The following is a 24,215-nucleotide window of genomic DNA, read 5'->3' as shown; positions in this document are numbered from 1 at the left end:
CCATCGAAGTCCTGTTCCACACTTGGAAAAAATATGAATTCCAACTAGAAAATCGTGTAGTTTTCTCTAGATTAGTGCCTCTTAATTTTGTAGACTGTATGCCAAGAGACGCAATCCCAATCTGAGTAGACGACTCTGTCTTCGTCGTCGGCTTTTCTTTAATTTATTTTGTCTCCTCATGCAACGTGGCTGCAATCGAAGCCAACTGAAGGCTAACAATGTCGGCTTGTTGCATTTCTTTAATTTATTTGAGCTGCGATTCATTTGCAGCACTTTGGGCGCTTTCGCATGTCTAGCTTTTTGCGAGACCAAGGCTGCCATATTAGGTTGCACTTTAGTGGAACAATCGATCAACAGCACAGCACAGCGTTCACTTCACGATGCGGTTCACCAACCTGACCACTCTGACCGATTTATGCAAACTCACTTTGGCCACCAATTAAAACTGGCAGCCATGAGTGCTACTATAATTTAGCTTAACACAATGGAAGGAGATACACAAATTGAAGAGCTTCATAAATATTTACAAGGAAGAGAAAATTGAAGTTTTACTACCGAAAGTTTATTGAATTAAACATTCTCTGCTAATAGTATCCGTTTACAACCTTTTATGGCATCTTTTCAATTGTGTGGTGCTTAAATGGATAGATTTTGACATTGTCCTTCGCTTTTTCCCCAAAGTGCAAGCCAATATTTCCCATCTTCCGCCTGGCCAAAAACTAAATCAATCGCCGGATTATGTAACTGCAACCAAAACTAAAACCGCTCCGCTGAAATGGCTGCTTACGTGACCAGTCGAGTGTCTACAGCAAAAAAGCTAAATACAAAAAAAAAAACAACTAAATATCAGATACAGCCCTCCCCTCGGTTTTCCCAACCCCTTTATCTGCCATTTTCCACCGTCGAACTGCCACGAACTGTTGAGCAGTCGAATCTTATTTGATTATAACGCTGAACGCCGAGTTCGCTGGCCGTTCATGAACTACAAAAGCCGCTGGCTGCGTTTCGTTTAGCGTTGCACTGCACTGCAAAAAATATGTGATACTGAAAGACATTGATATTCGGCAGTTGTGATTTAAGTGCCAAAGCTTTTACATGCGACCAAAATACGCTTTCTAGCAAAATTAACAAGTTTGGAGTTGTGAAAAGATCTACTATTAGCTTGAATCAAGAGAAACGAGTAATGAGATAAGTAACTGGAAGTATAAAACATTTCCCTTAAGCTGTTTATTATTTATTTGCTTTTGTTGCAGTGCAACATGGCCTCGATGCGGTTGTTGGCTCTTGCTACCGCACTCACACTTTAGCACTCGCATCAAAGTATCTTTCGGATGCAAAGGCGCAACGCACTGCGCCGAAAACGTGTGCGTTTTGCATTGCAACAGAAGTTGATTGCGGGGCATAGCCGACTAGTTAGTACCCTAAGCTCAACATCTTACAAAAATAATTATGCCAACATGTACTGTTTCAGCAGATACCAATAAGTTTTTCAAGGTTATTATTTATATATTCTATAATAAATGAAATAATTTGTTATTTTTTAACAATCTATATTTTTATTTGAATATTAGCTTCTACTATGATGGCATAACAAGTTTTTATATCTTTGTTTCTACCTAATTTTTCTTCCATTTATTATTATTCATGTAAAGTCATCTATATGCTGTAAGGAAGGGCACTCAAACTAGCAATTTGAAGGCAACGACATCGTTCGACGGCCTAGAAGTTTTGCTCGCCAAACAGAAAAAATTGTTTAAAAATTCTACAAAAAGCAAACACAAAACATGCTTTACAGCAATGCAATTTGGTGCTTGTTTGCTTTGCATTTTTCTCCCAGTTTTTTGTTTTGATAAATGGGTGCAGTACTTTTATTTATGCATCTTGTGTGTGTCTCACGCTAAAATAATTATCTGCATTGCAATTCTGAGAGACACATAATTCAAAATTTGCAGGCGGGTCCGCCGAAAAGATTCACGTTTGCAATGCATTTCAAAATTGATATTGATTGCATTCCTAAGTTAAGAAACATTATAGTTAACCATTCAACTTATTACCCGATTAACATCACTTTAAATTTGTTTCAATATATATAGTTTATAGGTGAACAGCAAAAAAGCAATATTATACGGCTATTACATTTTTAGGCAAAAGTATTAATGTCGATAGGTAAGAGTTGAGTTCCAGACACGATATAAATTTTATGCTATTGCTCCATTTTGCAGTATCAGCCGTCGCAGGAGCTTGCATCCTGAGCTTTGGACAGTTTTCATGGCTTCCTGGAGTACAAAGGACTGCTTCTCGCTGCTGAGCACAAGCTGCTCCTTCTTCAACTCACTGGCCAGACAATCCACAAGATCATCCTCATCGAAGAACCTAAAGTTCACAATGGTGGTCTCCGGCGGCAGTACCTGCAGCAACTCGAACTGCTCCCAGTACTGATTCGTTTCCAGATTGAAAACATAGATGACCAGGACCGTTTGATTCCCCTTCGGTTCGCCTTCGCGTTCCATAATCAGGCGATTGTAGATGGGCACCAGGCCGTGATCACAGGTCGTCAGATTGTCGATGATCAGCAGATTGACACCGCACTCGGAAAGTCCATCCGCAAACTGCCTGATCAGCCGGAACTTACTTGCACCATCCGGCACTTGGGTGCTCCAGGAGTAGGAGTGTGCATTTCCAGGCCAGGGAAAACACTGGCGCAGGGTATCTGCCGCCAGGGATTTTCCCACGCCCGGCGGACCCAGTAAAGCCACCGACCGGAAACGCCCCGAATCACTCAGTGCCCGCTCCATACGAGCCAATGCCTGCTCCTGATTCAGGACTACCCTGCCCATGTAGCGAAAGATCCTGCCCAAGTCCAGAGCCTTGGGACTGCAAAAAGCATCCTGTGGAGGTTAGAATTTAAAGACCATATGGACTAAAGTGCCTAAAGTGCTTACTTTACTACGCATATACAAATCCCCTGATAGATAATCCTCCTGTTCCAAGCCCAGCAGCCGAAGGAAACCCAACCAGAGGCCTTCCTCTCCAGGTGCGGAATAATCCATCTGCTCGGTGGACAGCTTTGTGCCCAGGAAGAGCATCAGGACGACCACCACTGCCACCGTTGCCATGATGGACAGTCCATGGAGGAGCTGTGATAGGCGATTGGAGCGAAGTCGTTCACGGTAACGATGGCAGCTGGTTCTTCGCAGGATGCCCCTTTGCTTGGGATCCTCCTCCTCCTCCAAAAAGTCACCGGCTTGGGGTCCTTGATAGAATCTCCAATGACGTGGAAACCGAAGGCGGTACCGCTGGCCATTCAGATCAGAGTGCGGCATTGCAGTTTATGATGTATATGTCTTGTATATGTTTGCCTCGTATAAATACACTATGTTAATTTGATCGACTTGGTAGAAAAGAACTTTTGACTGCAGCTTCGGAATTTGTTTATTGCTGTTTGTGTCTTTTGTGTGTGCAACAATACGAATCTAGTTTGACACAACTAAGAGTATTACATTTTGTCTAGTTTTGAGTGTTTAATCAAAGAACCCAATTTAGTCTTTACACAACATAATCTTTGCTTACATTACTATTACTATTTATTAACTTAGAAATCCCTTTTGAATTAAGTCTGTTTCATTGCTACAATTGCTACCAACCATTTGCAGACTCAAGAACAGATCGTAAGCAGCGATTTGAAAGCAAAAAGTCAGCGGATTGAAAGCGCTTACTCATCATTATCGGACATTGGCAATCAGCTGATTTGGAGCAGCAAACACGATCATTACCATTACGACGCCGGTGATTAACCCCGCACCCAGACACCAACTGGGCCATCATGGTTCGTTCGAAAGCAGCTGGAAGATCTAGCGATCATGGTTACCAAGCCAAACCAAACTAAACCAAAACCAAAAGCAAAACCAACCAAACCTAACTGAACCGAGCAGAGTCGAAGTAAGCCAAGCCAACAGAGCCACCAGACCAGACCAATCCAAGCCAAGTCACGTCAAGTCGAGAAGAGACAAGACAGCCAGGGACAAGACAAAGCTGTGGACAGCCAGACAATCAGCCAGCCAAGCAGTCAGCTATTTTGGTGCTTGGCAACAAACATGGCTCAAATGTACGGGACACACCAGTAAGTATTAGTATGCCAACAATAGGCAAAAATTGAGGAAGCCGTCTATGGCAAATGTCACTTTTACATGCCCTTTCTGAATGTATTACTTAGAAATATTAAAGTAAACTGGGAATTATTTGGGGAAGTATGATATGGGTGGAGTTTTAAACGAACTTCATAATTATTAAGTAGTTTAAATTGGGAATAATGTATTATATGTATAAATTAATTCTGAATAAGAAACAATTACCATTACCTAAACATTGAATTGAATTCTTTCATACTAGGATATATGTATATATCTTTATAATAAATACAAGCTCTCCATTGGAGTATCTATGAAAGGTGAGGGTATTTTGTTGGTCGTACTGTTTCAAATTGCCCCCAACAGACATGTAAAATCTCAGTGCCGTAACGGTTTATGAAAATCAAGTTGGGCGACTTGCAAAAGTGTCTTCATAAATCAGTCAACGCTCTGGGTACGAGCGTCAGCTGTCAGGCGGAGATCACTTGGAGCTGTGGAGTTTTGTCTTGGAGCTGCGGTTCGGTTGGGTTCACCGGTAATTACTCCAAGCACCCCACCCCCTCACCACCCTGTCCTACACCCATTCGATGCCCCTCAATCGCAGTTTGGGTGCCATTATGCTCTCTACATGACGTGACACGGGGGAAAGCTTTTGGGCAGGGTAAGAGTTAGTTGGCTCTAAAAACCGATTTTTACCGCCATCCAGTGATGCCGAATATTTGTGGCTTTAAATCTTACTGTTCTTCTGTTCTAATTTGGAAAGAAACAAAAAGATGGGTATGATAACATAATATATGCTAGCTTGCTTCTTAACTACTTATCAAATGCTTAAAAAAATGAATAAAATATTAAGTAAATAAATTGCTCTTTCTGGTTAACATCTAAGCTATGCAATAAATATATTATATATAATTATATAATTATAATTTGGACCCTAAAGTAATCATCTAAAAAGCAGCTATCTATTTCCCAGTTTTAAAGTCGAAATGCCAACTCTTCTGCGGATGGATAAAGAGGCATTCAGATGACTTCGGGTCTTGCCATATGATTTTGACAGCCCAGCTCCGAGTTGAAGTTGAGGTTGAAGATGGGTTTGGTTTTGGCCCGGTCTGGTTCGTCAGTCAGCTGCTGAGTCAGCTGTTATAATTGTTGGCAAAGCGGTGAAGTTTTTGCCAGCGAACCGCTGCGCTGGTGTGAGTGAAACTTTATGGAAAATTACCAACTTCAATCGGCATTAGACGGTACTCCATTGTGGCTAAGGCATAAATTAAGTCGCCCCCTCTTTTCTTATTTTCTGTGCCGCTTTAAAGATGTATTAAAGAAATGAACCATAGTATAATGATTAGTTAGCTTCTACAAAAGATTACCATATGTTATAGCTATCCTACGATCTATTCTATTATCCAGCGAATTAATTCTCTTTTTTCCAGAATCAGAAATTATTTCGCTAGTACTACTTATTATTAACATAGTAAGTACTTATTATAAAACAGCTAGACATACACAATTTTCCATCCATCCTAAACTATAACATAAGTATATGCCTGCTTAGAGCGCTGGCCTTTCGTAGTAATAGATGAATAAGTTTGAGTTTTATACTGAATATATATACTAATTATTATAAATAATAAGACCAATTATAAGTGCAAATGAAAAGGAATACATTTCAGAAACTATAAGTTCCTGTCACTCTTTAGAATAGTTCAAGTCTGAAACTTGAACCACTTTTGTGTAGATACTTTTTGCTCAAGACCACGAACTTAATTTATCTATCAGATTGTTTTGAAGACTAGCAAACTATTATGGGACATTTCGCCAAGAGATGCAGATCTGCGGATTGTGGGCTATTGTGTGCTGAACCAAAAAGCAGGCAAAGAGCTGAAAATTGCAGGCGAAGAGGCCAAAACTGGCCAAACTGGTTGTCGGAGGTTGCTTTTTATTTTTTGCCTTTTTAGTTTTTTTTTTTTCGTTGTTTTTTGCTTTTTGTTTTTAGTGTGGTGAGGCCCACTACTGGAGTTACACACACTCAATTCCGCCCGTACACCCCAGGCACTCCCCTTAAGTTTTTTTTATAGATACTCGGGTTATTTTTTTTTTCTTGATTTTTTTAACGCCTTGTCCGCTGCGTTGTTTACGTTTAGCTTGGATTTCTTCATTCCACGCTGGTTTGTTTTGATTTAAAAAAGGTTGGGCTAGAAAAACTGGATGCCCTGTTTGGTTGTTCTTGGGCTTAAGATATTTGGATATTGTTATTGTGCTGTGCTGTGCTGTGCTGTGCCTACTATTTTCCCCCGACGTCTTTATCTGCGATGGTTTATTATTTCAAGTAGTAGTACCGCTGGACTTGTTTGTTCGTTCTGCTCTTTGTCCCGTCCCACAAAAGCAAAGCGGATTCTCCTCGGTTCGCTGGGAAGAAACCTGGAACTTTCAAAACTTCTGCGCTGCGAATAGAATCCGAATCGGAATAGGAATCGAAATCCGCTGGTTTGTCTGCCTGCGTAATGAGTTACCATTTGCAGAGCCCTTCAACCACTGGCCTATTTGAAACCCTTTTGCCTAATTGAAATTCATGGCAAGTTAATCCCAGCCGGCAGAAAAAGCACCTACGACTCTTGCTTATTTGCTATTTGTTTTTTCTGCTAGTTTTGGACCCATTTACTTCTTCAACTACAGCGTCATTGTAATCATATTCATACTCCTTAGAAGGCCATAAAATAATAACAATAAAATACCATTTTAATGTGATTGAATGATTCTATACTCGTGTGAATGGATTTTTGGGGTGCTTGTAATGAATATTCCCGAATGGAGTACGAACAATGATCTTGTACAAACGATACAGTCAAGTGCGTTTCATATGGAATGGGGAACAGAAAATGTTTGGGGTCTTTGGGGGGACTTTAATTATTCTTTGGGGAGATTAGGTCCCCTTCAGGCACTTGTTATTTTCGAAAATGGTTCGATAGGGAGAAAGCATGAAATAAATAGCTAGAATCGAGTTGAAGGCAATGAATAAAACATTTTTAAAGTGTTCTCCATTATAATGGGTACACAATAACAAAATATGTAAAATATAAAATATATTAAAATATAATATAATATATAATATATATATAACATATTATTTCTTATTTCAAATATAATATTTTAAAAATTTTTGTAAATTGCTTAATACTGTTGGAAATTATTTTATCTTTAAGACAACATATTTCTTAATAATCCCTTGTAAAGAATTTAAGTATATTTTCTATGCACCTAGGTTTTTGCGCAGTGCACGTCGCCCAATGACCCAAAGCATGGCCGCTTAATTTAAGTCACAATGTTTAATAAAATGTATCATTCAGGGGCCTGTGTCCAATAAACAGTAGTTACATCAGCCTCCGGCAAAGAATCCAATGCAAATGTGTTGCCAGCTGCCGCTTTTCAATCCGAGAGGGATGTGGAAATAGTGGCTATAAGTGAAAACATGTGGAACGCAGATCGGGAGCCAAAGATCAGCTGCTACATTCGACGGCCAGATGGAAATGGGAAATGGAACTCAACTATGTAGTTTCCACTATTTCAAAGTTTCTATACTATACTATACAAGTAATACTTTCTGCTGGAGCAAAAACCGGATTTTTAAGTCCTTAAATCAGTGATTTAGCTGAGATTTGTGTCCACTGCCACGGAACCATTTCGATTTGCCAGCCTTGGTTTTGTGTGAACTTATTAGCATAATGAGTAGAAATATTGCCTGAGCAGCACTCGCTTCGCTTCGTTTTGCTCTGGTTTATTTGACAACTTTTCCTAGCTCTTTGGTTCACTGCCTGCCTGCGTTGGCCATTTGGCCATTTGGCCTTATGTCCCTTTCATCTCCTTGGTCATTATGTTAATAAGCGAAAGGAAAAATGCTGTCGCCGCTGGGCGAGCACTCTTGAATCCCGTGCTGAATGCTGCTGGAGTACAGCCGAATACCCAAGTGTCCTGGTGGGACGAAAGGACAATATCCACCGATGGCCCCATAAAGTTTACTCTTGGCGAAAAATGTCGATTTGTTTTAATGCCACCCGGAACTGAGCGGACGGAAGGTGGAATGCTGGGATGCTGGGATTCTAGAATACTGTGGGATGTTGGGTTGATGGGGATGTTGGAAGGTTGGGAGGTTGGGAGGTTGGTCATCAGGCGGGTATTACTTGCCGATGGCAACCGAGAAAGGGTGTAATGACCACCGGAGATGACGAACAGCCTGGCCATGCAAATGAACATAATTATTTTGACAGAGCCCATCAAAAGGTCACATCTGTGTTCTAGCAGTGTTTTCTGTTTCCAAAGCGCCAGTTTTTAAAATAAATTACACTCCGTGTATAACAAGATAAGTAGCTTAACACAAATAGATTGCTTTGTCGGAGTAGATTTCATGTATTTCTCTATATATTTTATACATTTTACTCACTCTATTGTTTAATAGTATTCCAAGTTGCTTCTTTTATATTTATATGTATGTGCTCTCATAGAAGAGGTCCGAAAATAAGCACCGGGAACCTGCCAGTTTTTAAGGACTGTACTCTGAAAGCCGGCAAACGGTGGGGTAAAGTGGAATGAATACGTAAATGGCGCCCAACGTGCCGCCTTAATGACAGCGATTAAAGTGCAGTGCCAGATGTACGTAGCTACACTTAAAAAAACCTATTTTTTATCACATTTATATATAGTAGAATCTAAAAACAGCTTTAAGAAAAAATCTAAATACGAAACAACATTTAAAAACTCACTTAAATTGAGAGGCATGCTGCTAAAAAAGAAATTTTTTTTAAATTTTGAAGGATAATATTTTTGTGCTAGTGAAATGGTGGACGAGTTGGAGGATGGGTCGGTGACACATTGTGCGATACATGAAAAACTCGTAAAGCAAAAAAGGAAACAATTACAAATGCTCGCACACACACAATCATACATACAAGCACACACACACACCTACATACATACATACATGTGTGTATTCAAATACAGGACCAAAGGATGCCGTGTGTTTTTGTGGGGCTGCTCCTCGCATAGCAAAGTGAAGTGAGCGGTTCGCAGATGTTTGAAGGATTTCTATTACATTTTTGTTTTGTTCCTGCGATGTCGTGGCTGCTTTACTTGAATTTTTGTATTTTTGTATTTCCCTTTTTGGTTTTCTCCGCTGTTCTGAAGAGTGAAATTGCTTCCGCCGCACTTAACGGTGCGCAGTACTATACCACGCTTTCCTCCATCTCGGCTTTTCCATCCATCTGCCCCCGCAACCCGCAGCCGCAGTCCTTCTTCATTTGATGCCAAACATTTCCGCAGCTCGTCGCATAATTTAATGCAAATACTCTTACCGCGCCCCATTCCCCAGATTCGGCTCAGTGTTGTCATAGAAAAAAAGCACAAATTATACGAGAGTAGCTTACTCATAAAAAAGCTTACTTATTTATATAGCAATCTACTAGCTGTCTACTTTTTAAAAAACAAATTAAACATTTTACCAGAATGTATATCATAATATATACACAAAAATCTAAAAACTGTTTTATTTTTGTTTCGTAAGCTGCGAAACATTGAATATATCCTAGAAAAGTTTTTTTTTCACTTTAAAAAGTTGGCTGGAAAATAGCTAGCTGACCATCCCTAATTCAGAGCACGTCCCTTTGCAGGATTTTCCTCGTTTCCTTCTCGTTTCTGGCATCACTGCGTGCGGCACTAAATATCGATTTTAATAGGGAAGCTGGATTTTTGTGCATCTTGCTGGCTGTTTGTCCTTGGGCTGACCTTTGCGAGCTGCAGCCTCCATCCTGCATCCTGCATCCTGCAGCCGGCTTCTGGCCAGGTCCTTGAAGGTCTGTTGCAAAGCTCCTTGGACGGCGATGGCTCTCAGTGCCAAACTAATTTAAGCTGCATGTCGATTTCCCTTGAGACATCGAATGCTTATTAAATGTCTGAAGTAAATAAAAATGTATATATATAGTAATTATTACTGGTCTTTAACTTTTATTTTAACTTTTAGTGTTGCAACTAGGATTTTTAAAGTGAATTCCTTTCAAAGTAAATAAAATACATTTTTCACATTGGATTCACATTGAATATTGAGGATTTATTTACATGCCACAATGCGTATGCACATAATTTGCATGAAAGTTACTACAAAGTGATGTCCTGACTGCGGAATTAGGCGACATGTGCCGTGGGCCAAAAAAAAAAAACCGAAATTCAAATATTTCCGACCGAAATTTAAGTATGCGAACTCGAATGCAAAAAAGGGATAAGTTGAATTCGCTTAACAAAAATAAGGGCTTATGGCGGATTTATTTGGCAACACACGTGTCTATGCTGTCGGCAAATCCCACAGTCTGAAAAGCATTTGCCATCCCGATCAAAACCCAACCTCATACAACTGGAAAGCAAACACAGGTTCACGCAATCCAAATATTACCGTGAGCCCTCTTAAAAGATACAAATTTGCAGAATACACACACGGCAAAAATCGTGGGCGGAGTTTTTATCAAACGGCAAGGAAAAGTAGAAGACGAGGAGAGCTCCTATATTATTCAATAAAATGATAAAATGTATATTTTCAGATGATTGTATCGAGTGTACACATGTGTTGTAGTTTGCTTATGTACTGCAGTCACTAAACGGGTGAAGTGAATTTATAGTTTACATATGAAACCTCCTCAATATTAGGCATATATGTATATACACCTTCTCAAGCTCAAGTGTGTATGGCCATAGAAGTAGATCAGCAAAGTTGCTCCCACAGCGAATGCCATGCCATCGTACAATTTCCCAGCCTACTTTTCCGCCAAAACGTTTTGCGTCTAATGAGTTTTCTACTTGCGGTTTCGGGGAAAATTTGCGCAAAAATGCGACTCTTTACCTTTAAGTGCCGTAGGGGGAATGGAAAATGGTTGGTTAGCTGGTTAGGTGGTTGGGTGGTTGGGTGGTTGGGTGGTTGGGTGGTTATGGGGCAACGTGGTTTTTACCTTCGGTGGTGAGAAGTGAACAACAGGACCGTATGCGCTGTAAATGTTTAAGTGGTTACCGCGTTTAAGTCATTAGGGAAAATTCTTAGCGACCAGAGAAAAAGGGTTGGGTGAACTTTGCTCCCAGAATTTGAATCTCAAAGTCGTGTTACAAGTTGTCTTATACATACATACATACATACATATATTATGCGGCACTTTTTGGGTGGCTTTCCAAATTTCTATAGAGAGGCGGCAAATTCTTTGGGGTTAGTGCTTACAAAGCCGGTGAACGGTGAAAAGATGATCCAACATTAATTATGTAACGAATCTAAAACTTTGAGGGCACACAAAATATAGAACTTTAACAATTTGTTTAGGTATTCCGTTTGAAGTGGAATGAAAGTTTCCAAGAACACGTAAACGCCCTAGGCATACATATTGCTAATAGTAACTTTAAGTTAAACAAAGCATATACATATAACCATGTTTAGGCTTAATTTAAACAACAATTATAACAAATGTTTCAAATGGGATTTAATCTTTCAAATGATCATATAATACTAATACATTTACTTTATGCCAATTCTTCATTCAAGCTATTTTATGTTGCTTAATGCCACGTAAATTAAACATTTTTATTTTCCCAGTCAAGTATGTGAATTAAACATCAATTAATAACAATGTATTTTGGTATTCGCGTAAAAAATCTTTAGTTAAAGTCGAATTCCGACTAGAGAAGGGGGAAAAACAAAACCTTTTAGCAACCCCTCTCTTGAGTGAAGCGAGTTTGGCTCATTTTCGCCAGCACTTTGTTCTCTTCCAGCATTAAACGAACTCTTTGCCGAAACTCAAGAGATTTCTCATAGTGTAGTTGGACTCAACACACCTCCTTCGGAGTTTCTACAAGTGCTAAACAGCCTGAAACCATATAAACCATATAACCATTCGGTCCTAAAGGGATTGATACATATGTTTGGCTGTCAAATATCGTGCACCCCTTTAAAATGTGCGAAATTATCGGCGAGAAACGCCTGCCTATATTTAAATAACTCTGTCGCAATGACCGTAGCGAAACGTGTTCGACAACGGCTTTAAAAAATTAACAACATTGCTCCAATTAGTCTGGGCTGTCCGGCTCATAATTAAATGGGCATACATCGTTCTTATATGGTATATATGTAAATATTTCGCAGGCAGTCGAACCCGCGTCACGGCCCTAGGTTTTTGCGACTCCTTTCGCTTTTAGGTCCATTTGGTTATCACCATGGACAGACGTTTAAATTGAATTTATAAATAGTAACAGACCACTATTTAACTATCAGACTCAAATTCGTAGAGCAAAGACCCACTAATCAAACAGATGTCGACTTACTTTGGAACAAGTTTTCTATTGATAAGTGTGCTAAACTTATTAAAAAATAGAGAAGGAGGCTTGAAGTTCCTGAAAGGGTACTTTTACTCAGCAAAGGTAATAGGATATTATTTGTAGTTTCCTGGTTTGTTAAGCAAACCTAGAAATAAGTAACCTATATATTTTCCTTTGTATAGAATAAGTAGTAATTATCTGTTCCCTGTCAAAGTTTAAGGTAAAAACATCAGTAAATTGTTTGCCCGTCAGATGGCTGAATCGAATTTGGCAAAAGGTAATTCAACTATTTACGTTAGGTTTTTCGACGGACATATGGTGGTGATGGGCCTGACTAATTATCACTGAGATCTGCACCGCCGACAAAGGAAAACAAACAAATATTTACGGAACACACACACATTTGATTGCCTGCGGTTCGTGGACCTTTCCACTTCCACTTCTACTTCCACATCCCATCGCAACATCTGGTGCTGAAATTGGAGGACCTCTGGCCAAATGAATCAGCTGTGTCCAAGGTCGCACCCCTGTAGTTTTATTGACCAACTCCCCATTTTCCATACTCATCACATTTCCCTTCGATGCCGCAGTGGGTCAATAATTAATCCAACAAAGAAATTGATACGTTTCGAACACAAATTCATCTGTAAGTTACCTAAAACTCCCTCAAATTATTTATTGAAAAGAATACATATATAAGGTATATGTTCTGATTTCATTATGCTTCATTTATTTCCTATTTCAATGGATATAATTTAGTCTTCCTACCCAGTTTAATATAGAAAAAGCTGCATTTGGCATCACTATTCTACTGCCATTTCCAGCGAAACCGTTTCGGTTATAGAGCATTTCCCTATGCCGGATCGATTGGCACCACTTTGGCATAGCTCCATCGACCGACGAACGCGTTAGTATCCATCCGGAAATGGAGCGACTTAACTTGTGGAGCAGGGCTCGCCTGTTGTTCCACCTGCTCGCCACCGTGCACCTGGGCTATGCCATCTACTTCGACTGGCGGTATGCCCAGTTGCCACAGGTGGCGGTGACCCTGCGGCTGGAGCCACCGATTGGGGGCAAGTTCAAGTACATGACCTTTCTGGGCGGCCTGTTGCAGTTGGGCTACTATGCACTGGCGCTGACCTTTGACCTCCTGCGCCTGAGATCGCTGCGGAAGCTGCGGGACTACATCTTCGCCAGCTTTGCCATACCGCTGTCGCTCACAGTGGGTTTAACCTTTTGGACACTGTTTGCCATCGATCGGGAATCGATATATCCTGTGCTGCTGGACTTGGTCTATCCCAATTGGCTGAACCACACCATGCACACCTTTGTCGTGATCTACGCCATTGTGGAGCTCGGGATCACACGACATCGATATCCGGAACGCAGGCGAGGATTGACTGGACTGGGTGCCTTCATGGTGGGATACCTGGTGTGGATACACATCGTGTGGTTCAGGACCGGCATCTGGGTGTATCCCTTTCTTGGCGGCATCGCCTGGCAGCTGAGAGTCCTTTTCTTCGTCCTCATCATGGTCCTCGGATTCGTTTACTATCTCCTTGGTGAGCGAGTTAATCTTGTCTTGTGTCACAGAAATGCTGGCCCTCACAGGTGAAATGGTAACGATGTTCATCTGATAATTTAAGGCTAAGAACGTAGTTGTATGCTTCTTAATGAAAATTTATTAAAAGAAATATTAATACTAAGGAAAGCCAAGCTATGTGACTATTCAAATCGTACAAAGACAAAGTAATAAAATATAAACATTTTTGTAGAAACCATTAAGTTCAATATGGAAGTAATAAAACAAATTTACCGATACAAGTCAGTCGCATTTTTCATGATTTTTCATTACAAAACCAAACCGGAAATAGGTCTGAATATATTACTATGGTTTTCAAATGCGTTCATCATCGAAAACCAGCTGCTAAGCGGCGCAATTCATATGGATTCCAAGTTATTCACATTCATAGTCATTCTATATATGATAGTCACGTGCGGAAATTACAGCTGCCAGCTGATTCTGGAAAACTGATCCTTTGTTTTACTCAATCCTTTCAGCGGGAGGTTCCGGTTTGCCTGGGACATGGGCTCCGATTTCGAATATTCCAGGACACCACTTGTGCCAATATTTCGAAAGTGATCTCCGCAAGGCGAAACTCATGGAAGAAAGGCACAGTTTGCCATTGTTTGCTGCAAAGGCAGATGGGTAACAGCCCATTTCTGTCATTCAGTCGTTTGTGTTCACTAAAGGCGGTCTTGTTGTGTACATTTCTATTCTTCTGGTTGTATGCTATTATTGGCAAATAACTAAATTATTGCTTCATGAATTTGTATTACTTCAGTTCTTGGGATAACACTTATGGTACTAGCACATTTAAATAGGTTTGCCTCAATAGTACAATTTGCTTAATGAAATGCATGAAATTGGATTGAGTAAAGTTGTGCAAATATATATTTATTAGATGTCTAGTTTTATATATAGATATTACTTCAAAATTATACAACTAAAGATACATTTATAATATTCACTAGCTTTTGAGAAGCAATAGTAAGCTCTACCTTAAGCAGAAATCATTTAGATAATTTAATTTCTATCCAGCTGCCCAACAAACTTGTTTCTAAAAAAGTTATTTAGATTACGAGTTTATTAAAAAGGTAATAAACCTTCATATTAACTGAGGCTGAACAGAAGCCGCATTGTTGACAAGCCGTTAAATTTCGATTAGCACACGCGAACAGCTGCTGAATTGTTTGATCAATTTTCGGGAGTAGCACGTTTGAAGATCGTTGATGCATACTAACCAAGGTCAACGACAGCTAAAAACGGCTTGAAATGGTGGCTTAAATGGTGGCTTAAATGGTGACTAATATTATATGCATATATTATAGACGTGCCAAAAAGTTAGGAAGGGTACATTTTCAATTAAATTCAAAGTTTCCCTAAACACAACTAGGAATACAGTTGCTGAAGGAGCTCCAATTTGGCGGAAAACTGGCTTTAATTGCTGAGACGTCTGCCGACTCCGCTGGGCAATGGGCCATTAAAACTAATTGGTCTGATTGATTGAGCTCCTCGTGGTGCACACTGCGATGCACTGCGAGAAACTATAGTTCAAATTCCAAGGAATCTAGAATTTTACGAAATTTTTAGAACGGAGTAAGACATTTTAACAATCGAATTAGTATTGTTTAAATCAATAATAAAATTTGTGTAAACAGCATGGTAGTTTTCGTAGTTTTTTCTTTCAGTGCGAACTTCTCACATCAGTCATCGCATTCGCGTGCATTGTTTGTTGCTCCTTCACAATTTAATTTAATTAATGAGCGTATGTATCAATTGGACTGCAATTGTTTAATTACTTGTATCGTGTCTTGCTTTAGACGGCGATACTTGAAGTCCACTTCAGTTTGTTATTTTTGCTACATTGCAAAGTTTTGTAGTTCTAGAAACTGGATATATTTTCAGAAAACTTCTATAAACTTTCTCAATTTCAGAATTTACCTAATGCACTATAAACTTTACTTTTAAATGTGAAAGGCTTTAAGTTAGTCTACTTTTGAAACCTAATTAATGAACTGTTAAGGATTGAAGGAATGATCTGTTTGGTTGAATGTAACGTGGTGAAGATCCCATTTAGTTCCACGCATGAGTCAAGTTTTAGTTACTCATTCATTGCTGGCTATACAATAATTAGAATAAAGTACAATTTCTCAACTTGGTCAATTGATCGCCACACGTTGCAGCAGACGTCACGTAGGCTATCATATGGCAATGGGACACGTTGTCGCCATTGAAAAGGCATAAGAATATAGGAATATTAAGAAACCGTGACGTAGAACGGAAAATCGGACGTCGACACGTGCGGTTCATAGGTCGGCGGCGACGTCAAAGGAATCCCTCCCTATAGAGACACATGTCCGGAAGGATCGATAAGGAAACCAGGCGTCACTCCCAATCACCAATCACCAAACACCATGACGTGGGCGCCGCTGGTACACTCATCCATATATGAAAGCAAATTACAAATTTAAATAAGTTATTTCAAAGTGCTGCATGAATTTAAAGTCTGATTTTAATATTACAAGATGGAATAAGCAGATCTTTACAGAGTTTCTAAAAATATATGCTATATCTACTGGCGATCATCATCATTATCTGATCACTTATCTGTAGACAGAAAATTTGCTGGCAATTTCTTTATTTTGATTCTTTTTTGCTCTCATGATAATTGTGGCAAAAGTTCGACTCTAGACTGTGGCCAGCCGAACATCGATTTGAAATCGCTGTGGGCATTGTGGTGACCGCTGTTTGCTGTTTGCTGACTGGTAACTGCTGACTAGTGACTGGTGACTGGTGACTGGTTACTGGTGAGTAACAGTACTTTCTGGCCAGGCCAGAGCGGTGGCTCAGATAATCACCCATCCGCCGAACCTTCAACTCGCGTGCTGTCGCAGTCGCTGTTGCTGGGCGACCGACAATCGAGGAACCGGTCGATGACTAATCATCAATCATGCGATGTTGTGAAAAGTGCCACGATCTGGCCTGCAATTGCACGGATCTCTATCTGATCGCTCTGCCGACCGATTTTTATAGCTTAACACAAGTCGAAGATAAAATGCCCTAGTTTTTTTGTTTGTGAGCTTCTCATTTAATGTAATTACTAAGCCAAAGTACTCGTATAATCCATGATATTTTAATTAAATATTACAAATATATATATTATTTATCGCTTGCTTTAACAAAATAGAACTTTTCATTTATTGCATTTAAAGCTCTTTAAAAATGCGTCATGCGAATACAAATAAATGTCAAAAGGACGCAGTACAACAGTTTCACAGAACTGGAATAAAGTCAGTAAGTCAGCAATTAAAATGCAACATCATTTGCGTATTCCACGTTGCCAATATTTCTCGTAGGGCATATGTTCGTTATTGACATGCTGTACAATTTTCTTTATTACAGACCGCCATTTAATGCCCACATGGGCGTGCCCACAATGAATCTATGTTCGCCTTTGTGACATTTAAAATTTTTTTTAAAAATTTATTATGATTGTAAAGTCTTTGTTTTTTTTAATTTATATTTTAAAGGCTACATTCTGTATTATTACAGACCCCTTTCTACGCCCATGCATGGCAGTTCAACCGCAGCGGGTATAAAATCACACGGTGCCGTCAGTTTGTCTGGCGCGATTTTATTTTAGCGTTTGTTGCTGCCTTTTTTTGTTGTATTTTCTCTAGCACTTTTGCAGTTAGCTGCTGGCCGTGTAATTGCAGGCAAAAAGGCGGCACAAATGTCGTTTTGCCCCTCCAACCGACTGAAAACCCCTCTTTGGTGGTCCTAGAGATGTGCATGGTTTTCATTTAAAACCTATGTCACTTTTCATAGGCTTGCAAAAAAGTTAGGCTTAAAGATCCTGTATTTCCTGGAACTCCGTAGCTAGACATTTATTATAACTGATGATTTTAACATATACTAAATGTATTTAATTCATGTTTCGTAAGAAAGAACTTTAAAATGTATATAAACTAACTTATGCTCTGCTAGAATATTGTTTAAAGAAATAAACACATTTACGCATTAAACAAAATTTAAAGGGTAAAGTGTTTAATAGTCACATTTCCAAAACAATCTTTATTTTACGATCTCTTTATGGCTTTATAATTCTAGTTACATCTCTAGGCTGCACCTCCTAATATTGTGTTGTTAGGGGAAATATAATGGGGCTTACGTAAGCGCGCAAGGCGGCAAAATGAAATGAAATTACAATTTTATAATGGGCGATTCCCATTGCGATATTGAGCAGCAAGCTGTATTTTCTGACTTGCAGTTTCCGCTTGAAATGGCAAAAAAATGTTAGCTATTTTTCAGAATTCAAGAGGCTTATTAAAACGATCATCAAGGACATGCCCATATAAATCTGGTACAATCCCATGATAGCATCGCAAAAAGATATAACATTTTGAGTGGAGAATACTAAGCATTTCAAGTGGAACAAGCGAGATGAATAGGGAATATACCAACTTTCTAAAAGCGGTACCTTTTCCATTTGTTGTCTATGCCCATATGAAAAGCCATTATTTTGGCAAAGCAGCTGTTCTCGCTGCACAATCATTTCGACCCAGCTTCTTAACCCAAAGCGAAAGCTATGTATATGGCACACTACTGGTGGCAACGGGTGCGAATTGCGTCAGAGACTGTGTGAAAAGCTAATGGACGATCCGAATGCCAAATTCAATTTACGATTCGCCAGTTCGGTCGAGATTTCCTCTTCACTCATTTGGATTTCAGTGCAGCTTCCGATTTGGCCTGCCGCCTGCGTTTTATGTTTGCCAATTCTGCGGACGTCTTTCACTTCGCCGCATCTCCTCCACCAATTCCGCCGCTGACAGGCCACACACAACTCTGCCCCCTTTCATATCCTACAAATACGTATGTACATACACCCAAGTATCTGGGCATCCGACAATCCGACTTTCTGACTATCCGTGAGATGCAGCAGTGCCGCGCAGCAGAGAAAAAAGATCAAAAGGCACACTGCAATCGTGTTCTGCTTGCCTTAAACCTATGTACCTATGTAAATGGGGCATATTGGGCTGCAGCGAATGCTATTTTATAATGTGACAAATTTCAAATTTGTTAATTCTTTTTATGCTCATTAGTATAGTACCTATTTTGTTGTACACTCACAGCTGCGTTCTTGGCATTCATTTCATGTTCTCACACTCTCATTTGTATAATACAGTAGGTTTATGAGATATTGGCAGGTAATTAAAATATGCTTTAAGATTTTGAAGGCAACGGCCTTCACCTTGCTTTTCCACGGTATATCCTAATTGATATTATAGGATCTCATTTTGGGGCTGCTTACGTAGCTTGTTGATGTTTTCGTAGCTGACTCTTCGTTGACGTTTGTTTATAATTTGCGTAGCGCTTCGATTTTATTATTTCTGTTGCTTCCTTCTGAAAATAATCATTTTATTTTTGATCGCTCTTGAGTCTGGCCATAAATTATACCGCCAAACGGAACATGTGTGCGTGTCTCGTTCCCCAGAAGGTAAATATTGCCCCCGGAATATCCACACTTTTCTGCCGGACAAGTGCCCGTACATATAAATACTTCTGTATATATCTAGTTAAATCTTTACATGTGTTTTCTTTTCTCCTGCTGAAAACCATAAGTTACCATTTATTTATTTAAAGTCGACAGCCTTATTACAAAATATACTAGTTATTATTTATAAGGCATATATATTTTAATAATATTTTTAATTACAAAACTAAAAGAAAAAACTATTAATATATGAGGTAATTAACCGCCAAATTAACAAACTTAAATTTTCCGCATAGCAACTGACGTGGAGTTTGCAGATAAACCCGATTTTCCAGAGTCTCATTACTCGGCGTTCGTGTGTGTGGCACTTTCCTTATGTTGCTCTTGCTGCAATTTAATTAAAAATTGTTACAATTTGCCATAAATTTTGCCTGAGCTTTTCCCCTTTGCATGCGTTCCGTTCGTGTATCTGCGAATGTATCTGCAAATGTATCTGTATCTACGAATGCGAATTTAGTGCGCACACGAACACGCACACGGAGTATGCAAATTGCGGTGGGGCAGGTCGCAAATTAGCAATGTTGCCGGTGTCGCTTCTAGTGCAAAATGTTCAAGACAAAATACAAATATTTTACAGTGATCAATGAAGAATAACCTCCGGTCTAGTAATTAATTTTGTTTGACATATAAAATTATTTGAAATGACAGAGGAGGATTGTGATATATTTTAAAGTCATAACTATTTTAAACAGAAACTACATAAGTTAGTAATGCTCTCTACTTCACAAAATAATGTTGGCGAATAATGTGTTTTAATATAAAGCCTAAAGTTCTTTTAAAGTGTAGAATGGTTAAATATCTAAATACATATCTATAGTTCTACTCTTAGGTACGTGTAATTATATTCACCCTTTATATTTCACTCCACTCTCTTTGCATTTCTCTTGAGTGATCTTCACGCTATGTTTAAGAGCAATTGAGTGAGAAAATTGAATCTCTTTCACTCGGTTTTTTGACTCTCTTAAAACGCGATCACTCAAGAGAAAGCTGAACTCTTAGTTCTCAGAACTCAAGAACTATGTGCCAAGTCTTGTTTGAATATAATAATATATTATTGGTACAGAAAATATTCAAGATCATAATTTTCTATATAATAATAATCGGAATGAAATAATATTTTATATAAAACGGTTTTAGTTTTGAATACTTAGCTTTGCGATCTTATTTCATTCATTTGAGTAGTTAAAACTCTCTTTAGCGCGGTACAAAAAAAGCTAGAAAAGAGTGAGAGAGAGCAATATCAGCTGTGAAAAATTGAAATTGAACTGAGTTCAGCCAGCTGATCGCTGTTTCTTCCTCTGCCGCTGCTGCTGCCTCTGCCGGCTGTGACTGCGACTGCGGCAGAGAAACGTGACCGTCCGGTTTTTTTTTTTTTTTTAATTTTGTTGTATCTTGATCTCTTCTCCACTTTTTACAACAGTATATTGAACCGATCGCAATAAATAGATTTAAATATATGATCGATCCGACTGTTTTATAAATTTAAAAATAAAATCAAATAAAAATTTTTTAAATTATGAAATATATTAGGTTGTTACAAACTAAAATATAGGATATCTCAGAGTCGTAAGACATTTCTTCCACAAATGGCAATCTTTTTCACTCTGCTTGCTGATCTTTTGCTTTTCTTTGGCTGCAAGCATACACCGATTTATAGGCTTGCTGTTTGGTTTCATTTATCGCAGATTTCCCCCATTTTCCGCTTATTTGTTTTGAAATAAAATTAAACGACGCATGGCAAATCAAGAAACGGCCAAACAAAAGGGGGCCAAGAAAAGGCAAACAAATGAGCCCCACAAATTGCATTTCTCCGATCGATCCGAGCGTATTCCCCAGATACACTTTTTGCCGCAAACAGTGGGGCAAGCAAAATCTAAAAAATAAGAAAAATAAAAGTAATACACATTTAATAAAAATTTGAAAAAATATATACTTATTAAGCAAATGACACAGCATGTGTACTAATATCCACATTAAATAATGCATTTAAAGTATTACAAGCTTACAGTGTACATACTATTTGTTTCTCCATCGCAAGACTTTCTTTCTTTATTTAAAGCACTCGCCAAATTTAAAGTTCAAATCACACAGAAAGCCGGCAAAACGAAGCGAAAATCCCAAGAGTTATGTTGAATGACAGACATGGCGTATGCGCAATGTGCGCATTGTCCATTCTAACGGCGTCATTTGTTTGGCTTAATTGCCGATAAATAATTGCAAAGCGGAGTTACACTCCACCCCACACCCCAACCCCCCTTGGCGTCGAGAAACTCAATCCAAGAGCCGGAAGAAAAGGAAGCAAATTCGCATTCGCAAATCATTTTTCAGGCCCAGTCGACAGCTGCGAAAATAAGCGCAAATAAACGAAAATAAGCGAAAATAAGAAGCAGGCGTCGGATTTGAAGCGGTGGCACAACCTTTTAGCCCCGATTCCATCTGTGTGTGTCATCTGGGGGCTGCCGGTGAAAGTCAACCCCTTGGAAGTGCACTGAGAAATATCAGGTAGCTAGAAGCGGAAATTCCTCTAGTACTTGTGTAGTTATTTAGTTTCTGTGCGATCTCTTGAAACATAAATTAAAAAGTATTTTTAAAGAAAAAAGAAGTCTTCGTTTTATATAAGATGTATATACACTTCTTTTGAAATTGAAGACTAATTTCTTATTAATATTTTATATTTTTAGTTAAAAATTTTTTTATTATTAATTTTTAACCCTTTCTGTTTTATTTTAGCATCATAACTTTTTTCTATGTGTGACCGCTAGCACTTATCCCTTATCCATGGCCGATCAACCGCAAGTTACGAATGTCAAATGTTGCTTTTGTCAAAAAGGACCTTTCAGTGCGTCTTTGTGAACTGGGAAGGCAAAAGGGAAGGGAAGGGAAGGGAAGGGAAGGGAAGGGAAGGGGCGGCAACCCTCTGATGCCAAATGGCAAGTCCCGATGGAAGGTGCGATGACGCAACAGTTCTATTATTCCGGATGAGAAGCATCCAGAAGTATCTACGCACTTCTTGGTCTGCGATTTGAAGCGCCTGTCACATTGACTGACGTTGATGACGCACCGGAGCTGCAAAATTTTCGCATATGAAAGATGAAGGGGAGGTGGATGTGGAAGGGTTTGCCCAATCCATTCATCACACACCGATTTTGGCCAGCTGCAGACCTCGAACACTGGTCATTAGGCATGTCAGTCGCATCATTGGTTACTCTTCCACTGCAGCTTGTCCATGGTCAAGCGAAAGGGGTGGCACGCACTTTGTGGAGCTGCAAGCTGCGGGGATCCTGGCAAATGGAATAGAAAGCCACCCTCTGCTGAAATCTATTTAAAAACAGAGAGCTATGAAAGATGTACAAGGGTAATGGAGTCCCAAATATTTTGCAAATTTATTAATGTGAGCTGCAGAGCCTTTCTTATTCCTTTTCCAAATCCTTTAACAGATTCAGATCTCGCAGTTCCTGAAGCACAGCTTGAACGGGCTTGAAGCGGTTGAGTGTGAAGAAGTGGAAGCCCCAGATCCCCACATCGGCATCCAAAACATGACGCACAGTGCGGACTGTGAGGTCAACAAAGAACCTTCTTATCAGATCCTGGTCAGACTTCATATCCTTCACATGCGCACTGTGCAGCTGATCGAGTTCCGCTCGCAAATCATTCGGCAGCTGGACGCCGGCTATTTGCTCGATCATCGAGTAGGAGCGAAAGGATTCATGCGACATCAGGCCCACAACAATGGGCACCGCGATGCCAGCTGCTCGGCAGTCCTTCACAAACTGCACTATGACCTCGGGTCGGTAGCAAATCTGCGTGATAATGCAATCCGCTCCAGCATCAATCTATTAACATATAAAGATACAATAGCTAAACTATGAGTTAGTACAAGTAAAAACTCACCTTGGCCTTCAGAAACAGCATGTTCTTAGCTGAATTTTGGGGTATGTCGCCCAGACTAGTGTATCCCTCTGGATATCCAGGCACACAGACTGAAATGTTTTCTTAGTTGATTGTAAGAGTATAATTAGTGATTATTTTTAGGGAAAGAACTATATTTTCATTGCAAATAGATAGTTAGATAGCTTACCACCTCGCTGCCGCCTCGACTGCTCCACCATGGGCTGGCTGATCAGGAAGTCCTGCTCCTCGTGCACCTGATCCCCTCGCACCGCCAGCAGACTGCTGAAGTTGAGTTCCAGAAACTGATCCAATCGCTGCCTGCTCATGCGATAGGCGGACACGTGTGGCAGCACGGGAATGCGTGTGGCCAGGTGCTGGGCCAGCTGTAGGCTCTCCACCTGACCCACTGGCTCCACGTCCCAGTAACGCTGGCCCAGCCAGACGACGCTCACGAAGGTGGGCAGCAGCGGCAGGAAGTGATGGAAGTCCAGACAGGTTGGCCGGCCACCAGGTCCGCTGGCCAGCACCTCCATGCCGTAGAAGAGGCGCCGCTGGGCTGTCCGCTCCGCCATGAGTGTGCCTATCCGCTGCTCCGCCATGCCGGATTCATTCTGGCCGGGGGCAAAGGTCACGCAGGGTATGTAGGTGGTGGCGACGGCGGGGAGCGGGGAACCTCCGGCGGGCACTTGAATCGCATGCATCGATTTGGACGCTCGCTCGCTCGGCGGCGGAACAACTAAAACTGCCG

The 24,215-nt window shown here is 40.0% G+C and overlaps 3 protein-coding genes across 3 annotated transcripts; 1 reads left to right on the top strand and 2 right to left on the bottom strand.

Moving 5' to 3' along the window:
- Window positions 1-2,094: 2,094 nt before the first annotated feature.
- LOC120450057 lies at window positions 2,095-3,530 on the bottom strand. Its single transcript, XM_039632814.2, has 2 exons — window positions 2,943-3,530; window positions 2,095-2,888 (listed from the first exon to the last, which is right to left on the bottom strand). Exons 1-2 carry the CDS (start codon window positions 3,321-3,323, stop codon window positions 2,199-2,201), a joined length of 1,071 nt encoding a protein of 356 aa, XP_039488748.1. The 5' UTR covers window positions 3,324-3,530; the 3' UTR covers window positions 2,095-2,198.
- A 9,818-nt stretch (window positions 3,531-13,348) lies between these two features.
- On the top strand, window positions 13,349-14,282 carry LOC120448528 (androgen-induced gene 1 protein). The gene has a single exon (XM_039630567.1). It carries the CDS (start codon window positions 13,384-13,386, stop codon window positions 14,071-14,073), a length of 690 nt encoding a protein of 229 aa, XP_039486501.1. The 5' UTR covers window positions 13,349-13,383; the 3' UTR covers window positions 14,074-14,282.
- Window positions 14,283-22,924: 8,642 nt separating this feature from the next.
- On the bottom strand, window positions 22,925-24,215 carry LOC120449870 (methylenetetrahydrofolate reductase 1). The gene is made up of 3 exons (XM_039632529.2): window positions 23,655-24,215; window positions 23,468-23,568; window positions 22,925-23,409 (listed from the first exon to the last, which is right to left on the bottom strand). Exons 1-3 carry the CDS (start codon window positions 24,166-24,168, stop codon window positions 22,987-22,989), a joined length of 1,038 nt encoding a protein of 345 aa, XP_039488463.1. The 5' UTR covers window positions 24,169-24,215; the 3' UTR covers window positions 22,925-22,986.

This window comes from Drosophila santomea, chromosome 3L (assembly GCF_016746245.2).
Source record: "Drosophila santomea strain STO CAGO 1482 chromosome 3L, Prin_Dsan_1.1, whole genome shotgun sequence".
Classification (NCBI taxonomy): domain Eukaryota; kingdom Metazoa; phylum Arthropoda; class Insecta; order Diptera; family Drosophilidae; genus Drosophila; species Drosophila santomea.
The sequence above is the reverse complement of the archived record's forward strand: the minus strand, read 5'-3'. Positions and strand labels throughout refer to the sequence as shown.